Consider the following 7,370-nt stretch of genomic DNA (forward strand, 5'->3'; position numbering starts at 1 on the left):
AAAGTCAGAAAGCAAGCCATCAAGTCCAGAACTTAAACGACATTCAGCCATGAGAAAATCCAGTGCCTTAACCACCACATCACCAGTTGGCCCCATCCAGCGTGCTTTGTAAGCTGCAGGTACAGAAACCAAGATGTTGGCTTAGTGATTTGTGATTCAGCCACTGTAATCACACCACTCACTGGCTGGGCCCACATGTACCCATTAAGAATGACCAAGTTTAGCCTCTAATTAGTCCAAGCCAGATTTTGTTAGTCTGGGTTTAATGAAAGTTCATGTACAAATCACGCTTTGGGAAACATCCTAGAATTTTTCTTATGAGCTACAACCACTCCTCCATTGTTTTTAGAAAGAAAAAAGAGAGTACATCTCACATGACTGCAGAACTGGTGACAACTCAATCCATATTGAGCTCCTACAAAAAAGGGTAGAGATGATAAAATAGAATAATTAATTGATAGATATGGAATGTCAAACCTCTACATTTAATGCAGTCCTAATTTGTAAATTCTGCCTTTGATTCATTTCATCCACTTCTGAGGAAAAACCAATTGACAAACAGCATTGGGTACAACAAGCCCCTAGATGAAAACAGAAAAATGATACAGTATGATATCCATAATCTTGTGATATTTTCTAATCGCAGTTTCTGTTGGTTAAAGTCAGAGATTTTGCCTACAGGAGCACCCATGATCAAAGCTTGGTCATCAAGGAAGAGATGATAAACTGGCCTGTTAGTTTCAAGGAGGTATGATGTCATTTCAATGTTAAATATATACAGAGGTATCTGAACAGAGTCCTGAAATGAAATTGTGTGACTAGACTTTTTTGTGTGCTGTTTTGTTTTTGTGTTCCAGTATTTTTTATTTTTATTTACGTTTAATCTCTATACCTTTTACAGTGTACAGTACGACATTTCCTAGCTTGAGTACAGTGCATATTAGACAAGACAAAGACCTTACCATCTACATTGTCATCAGAAATAGCTTTTTATTCTTGTGTCAGTTGTATGTACTTTTTTCCCTCTGTTTTTCTCCTTCCCTAATACCCACCCTCATATTATCCCTAGCCGTACTATCTGTAGTATCTACAGTTGCACCTCATGCTACTGTACTTTCCAATCTTTCAGTTTATACTATAAAGTGTAGACATTCATGTATTTTATTTGGTTTTAATTTCTTTTATACATTAAACCAATATACTTAGTTTGTAAAGTGAATTTTCCAACATGAATATATTTCACACCAATCAAGTTGGGGATAATATATATGTTATCATCAACAAACAATAATGCATTTCTGTGTCGCATAAATGTCTTGCCTTTCTATTTTTGTCTTTAGTGTCTTCCCTCACATTCTCCCCCTTTTCCCACCCACTTCCCACACTAACTTAGCATTCAATTTTCTTTTTATGAGCCAGGAGGTGCCATAGTGGTAAAGAAGCTGAGTTCTCACATGGCCTACCATGATTTTGTGTCCTGTACCTGGTGACATGAAAATTATGCCTGGCATGCGTATGTGCGTGTATGCCTAAAATCCTGAGAGGATAATGGGAGAAAAGGGTTTAAGGCATGACCAACCTTCTGAGGATTAATTTCTCACTTATTGTTTTTCTATTTATATCTCTTTCTGGTGAAAGCAAATGACATATGGCACACACCTAAAGAAAAATTAATTAAATTTTAGCCTCAGTAGAAATACAAATTATTTTTTAAAATCTGCCTTTTTAATCCTGACTTTATACTATGTGACTTTGCTCATATACATTCTTACTATAGAAAAACATCTGTTTTTTAATATGCTGATTTGTTTTCTTTCTTTTCTGTTTTTAAAGGTTCTTGCTATAGGGCATGTATGCTTGCCAGAAAGACAGAGAGAGACAGAGAGATAGAAAGCAAGAAATAGCTTCCCAGGGGGAATGGCCACACTGCAGTTCTTTCTCCTCCATTCTCCTCTTGGGATCTTGGGCATGCACACACACGTAACCAGTGTGAGTTTAAGCCATGGGTCCAGGACTCGAACCGTGGTTGGCTACGTGAAAGTTCAGCAACATAGCCATTACACTAACTGCTGGTCTCCTGATTGATTTGTGTTCTATGTTTGTTCAAGCAGCAGTCCAATAAAAATCAGTGTAGTAATGAATATAAAAACATAGTTGAAGGGAACCAGCAGTTAGCGTAATGGCTATGTCGCTGGACTCCCACGTAGTTGACTGCGGTTTGCATCCCTGACCTGGTGGCTTAAAACTCACACCAGGCACGTGTGCGTGCATGCCCAAGATCTGGAGAGGAGAATAGAGGAGAAGGGATTGCGGTGTGACCATCCCCTCTGGGGGGTGATTTCTCACTTTCTATGTCTCTATCTCTCTCTGTCTGTCTGGCGAGTGCACGTGCCCTATAGCGAAAACAACCTCTCAAAAAAAAAAAATAGTTGAACATCATTTAATTAGAGAAATGCATTTTTTTATTTAACTTAATTTCATTTTTATTTTAGATAGATTTTTGCAGTAGGGCATGTGTGCTTGCCAGAGAAACAGAGATAGAAAGCTAGAAATGGGGAGATGGCCATGCTACAATCCCTTTTCCTCCATTCTCCTCTCAAAATTTTGAGTTCACATGCACATTCACCCAGTAAGATTCAAGCTGCCAGATCTGGGACTCAAACTGCACTTAGCCATGTGGGAGTCCAACAACATAAACAGTGCACCATCTTCTGGTCTCCAAGAAATGCATTTTTAGAAAAGTTTGTCATCGTGTAAACATAATAGATTACACTTACACAAACCTAGATGATACTGAATATTGCACATGAAATTTATATGGTCTATCCTATTATCTTATGGGACCACTATCATGTATGCTTTTCATCATTGACTAAATAGTCTTCTATGTTTGTAGAGCACACAACTTTCATATATATGTCTATGTGTATGTGAAAGTGTGTGTGAGCTTTTGTGTGTCTAAAAAATTCCTCTATATATTGGGAACCAGCAGTTAGCATAATGGCTATGTTGCTGGACTCCCATGTAGTCAACCATGGTTCACGTCCCGGACCTGGTGTCTTAAAACTCACCCCAGGTGCGTGTGCATGCATGCCCAAGATCCCAAGAGGAGAATGGAGGAGAAGGGATTGCGGAGTGACCATCCCCTCTGGGGGGGTGATTTCTCGCTTTCTGTCTCTATATGTCTCTCTGTCTGTCTGGTGAGCACACATGCCCTACAGTGAAAAACCTCTCCAAAAAAAAAAAAGTCCTCTATATATCCAGAAACCTTTACCATTCATCAACAAAGTATTTCTTATATATTGATATTCTATAAACAAAAGTGTACAGATTAAAATACCATTCATGCTTTTGTAGATACCATTCACATTTCCTCTTGTCATGTTGTATATCATTTTTTAAGAATTATTTATTTGATTTGTTATTTATTATTAGCCTTCTTCAATTTGATGAGAGAGAGATAGAGAGAGAGATTAAGAGAGAGATAGAGAAAGAGGCAGAATGTGAAAGCAGTGGATCCAGGGCTCAAACCATAGTTCGTCATATGAGAATCCAGTGCCTTATCTACCTCACCACCTGCCAGCCTCTTGAATATTCTTTGTTGTACTAAACATCTCAAAGCATTGACTATCATCTCAGCCAATTAGATGAGGCAGAAGATTTATACAACAGTGGCCAGCAGATCATGTAGTAGTTACAATGCTGGACTCCCACATGACTGACTGCAGTTTGAGTCTTGGACCTGCTATCTATAACCTCATACTGAGTGCATGTGCATTCATGCCCCACATCCTGGGAGGAGATGGAGGAGAATAGATTGTGATGTGGCCATTCCCTCTGTGGGCTAATTTTTCACTTTCTCTCTCAATGTCTCTGTTTCTTTCTTTCTCTCTCTTTCTCTTCCTCATGACTGCACACACCCTAAGACAAAAATCTTTTTAAGAAAGATTTATATAACAATCATGCTTCACACATGTATTGTGTTAATATATAAAAAGCAGTGCTCTACTAACGTCAGAGTCTGGAAGTGAATTAACCACATTCTTATCATTATGCTGGCACATGAGATTGAAGTTAACTTTTTATTGTGTACCTACATATCTCATTAGATATTTTAAAATCTAGAACCAACCAAAATTTTTCTACACAACCAGATATGAGGACCTAGTATAAATATTCTTGGGAACATAGTTTTTCAGAATATTTACCTTGTAAAACCTGCATTGAGATTGTTCTGAAGAATGTGATTACATAAGAGAAAAGAATGACACAAGGGATTATTTTAGATATGTATAGGGTACAGTAATTAGGTATGTTGGAGATATTTGGCAAATAATACATAAAGAGAGCTGGCAGGTGATGTGATGGTTAAAGCACTGGACTCCCACATGGTTGATCACAGTTCTTGTCTTGGACCTGTGGCTTGCTTTCTCACTTTTCCTTTCTCTTTCTCTGTATTTCTGTTCAAATTTTAAAATAATAATAATGATAAATACAGTTAAATAAATAACTTTTACAAAAATTTTAAAATAGTAATAATACATTAAAAAAACAAAGGAAAACATACTAGTTCTTCTTTACAAGTCTTCGTAAGGGTAGCCAACAGGTTAAGTTCTGGATTTCCACATGGCTGACTGCAGTTTTGAGTCCTGGAATGAGAGACATAAAACTCATGTCTGCATATGTGCATGGTTGCCTCAGACCCTGAGAAGACAATAAAGAATAAATTGCAGTGTGGACCTCACACCAGGAGCGTTTTCTCACTTTCTCTGTCTCATTGGTTACTGCATGTACCCTATAGCAAAAGCCTCTCTAAAACAAAACAAGTAATGGACCAGCAGTTAGTGTAATGGCTATGTTGCTGGACTCCCATGTAGTCAATCTCGGTTCAAGTCCTGGATTTGGCAGCTTAAACTCACGCCGGGTGTGTGTGCATGCATGCCCAAGATCCCAAGCAGAGAATGAAAGAGAAGAGATTGAGGCATGGCTATCCCCCCTGGGGGAGTGATTTCTTGCTTTCTGTCTCTCTGTCTCTCTCTGTCTTTCTGGCAAGCACACGCACTGTATAACAAAAAAACTCTCAAAAAAAACAAAACATGGGGGCCAAAAGGGGATGTGGTGAAGGCACTGTCCCATGTGGCTGACTGTGGTTTAATTTCCAATCCTCAACCTTGAGTTATGCCAGGTGCATGTGCATGTGTGCCCAAAATCCCCAGAGCAGAAAGTAAAATAAGAGACTGTGGCAAGGCCATCTCCTCTGGAAGGTGATTTCTCACTTTATATCTCTGCTGAATACACTTGCACTATAGCAAAACTCTCTCTGTCTCTCTCTCTCACACACACACACATAGAGTGAGAGAGAGAGAGTTAAGAACAGTGAGAATTAAGAACAGTGGTGCTCTATGATTCTATGACTCACTACTCTCTTTCTCTGGCAAGAACACATGCCCTAGGGCAAAAACCTATACAGAAAAAAATTAAACCTGTTTTCAACATTTACATAAAACTATGATAATATTGATAGAAAAATTAAAGTGTACAAGAAGAAAAGTAGGTACACAAAGTGACATGCTATATACAAGAAAAAATCTATAGAAATTAGGATAGAGATAGAACTTAGAATATTCCAGGAGAATAAGATATTTCTTGTTTTCTGAATATTAAAAAGAAAGCTATTCATGTCTATTGTGATGAACAAATATGATAAGCCATGGAAATATAAAGTTTATTATAAGGAAAACAGAAGAAATTGTAGAGAAGATATCTGTAATAAATTTTCATCATTGATAGTATCATTCAGAGCCACAAGATAGACCAAGCAAGATCCTCAGATGCTGAGGTCCTGTTTTAAATCACTTTGGTGCCACCTAAAGTTGAAAGAATTCTCCTAGTGTCACCAACATAGGCTCTTAATTTGGTTTATCTTGGTATTACCTTGGCGATTTATCTGTGGAAAATTAAACAAAAATCACCATTTCCTTTAACATGACAATCAATTTCTAAAATTAAATTGCTGAATCTCTGTTGTGTCACCAGATGCAAAGCAGTGAGTCCAGTGCCCAGCTCAAGAGTATCCAAACAGTGAAAGAACTCACTGCCTCCCCAATTCTGTGACTTTCCTGGCTTTTGAGGATGCTTGGGGGGCAGTTATGGCCTGCATGGTTCTGTGCTTGCTTGTCCTCACAGCTGTAGTTTTGGGAGTCTTGTGAAGCACAGAGACACTCCCACTGTCAAAGCCAACAACCAGGCTCTGAGCTTTATTCTGCTCATCTCCCTCCTGCCATGCTTCCTCTGCTCCTTGCTCTTCATTGGCCATCCTAACACAGTCACCTGTGTCCTCCAGCAAGTCATATTTGGCCTTGTGTTTACTGTGGCTGTTTACACAGTGTTGGCCAAAACCATTACTGTGATTCTGGCATTCAAAGCCATGAGGCCTGGAAGAACCATGAGGTACTTGCTGCTATCAGGGGCTTCTGACTCTGTCATTCCCATTTGCTTCCATTTCCAAATGATTATCTGTGGAATATGGCTAGTAACTTCTCCCTTTCATTGACATAGATTCACATTCTGAGCCCAGAAACCTCATCATAATGTCTAACAAGGGCTCAGTCATTGCCTTCTACTGCGTCCTGGGCTACCTGGGCTCCTTGGCTCTGGGAAGCTTCATTGTGGCTTTCCTGGCCAGGAACCTGCCTGACACATTCAATGAAGCCAAGTTCCTCACATTCAGCATGCTGGTGTTCTGCAGTGTTTGGGTCACATTTGTCCCCGTCTATCACAGCACCAAGGGGAAGTTCATGGTGGCTGTGGAGGTCTTCTCCATTTTGTCTTCCAGTGCAGGGCTCCTAGGCTGCATCTTTTTGCCCAAGTGCTACATTATTTTTATAAGGCCTGATAAGAATGTCTGGAAAGCACGATGGAAAAAAAATATAAAAAATATGACAAAAAAATAAGCTAGCAGTAGTGCAATAGCATAGCACAGACACCACAAATAGATTTTTGAAAGGCCTCTTTGTTCTGACTTCCTACTACCACCTCCAACATTCTCTCAGAATATCCTAATTTTAGGGATGGCTTTAAAATATAGTTGTCACAAAGGAAGTTACTAATATGGAAACTTAGAATAAACCTTGTGAAACTGAAAAAAAAAAGAATTTCTGGAAAACTTTAAAAAACAGAAGAAGTTCCAAATAAAATGTAAGGTTTATATCATATGATTGTATCACAATTTTAGGGTTTTGAAGAAGAAAGGTACAGATTTTATATTCTTATATTATAAAGTAAGTGAAAATGACTGACTTATTAAATCACTTCTAAATCAATCATTGTATGTATCTAATCTTTGACAGTTTTTATACTTTCTACTATAA

At 38.5% G+C, this 7,370-nt stretch overlaps 1 protein-coding gene across 1 annotated transcript in view; it reads left to right on the plus strand.

Annotated features, from left to right (window-relative positions):
• LOC114004579 (vomeronasal type-2 receptor 116-like) overlaps window positions 1-6,953 on the plus strand; it is a 14,574-nt gene extending 7,621 nt beyond the window's left edge. Inside the window, 3 exon segments of the mRNA XM_027765565.1 lie at window positions 6,057-6,195; window positions 6,198-6,540; window positions 6,542-6,953. Coding sequence (XP_027621366.1) covers window positions 6,057-6,195; window positions 6,198-6,540; window positions 6,542-6,953 — 894 coding nt within the window.
• The last annotated feature ends 417 nt before the right edge of the window (window positions 6,954-7,370 follow it).

This window comes from Tupaia chinensis, unplaced genomic scaffold, assembly GCF_000334495.1.
Source record: "Tupaia chinensis unplaced genomic scaffold, TupChi_1.0 Scaffold138674_1, whole genome shotgun sequence".
NCBI lineage: Eukaryota > Metazoa > Chordata > Mammalia > Scandentia > Tupaiidae > Tupaia > Tupaia belangeri.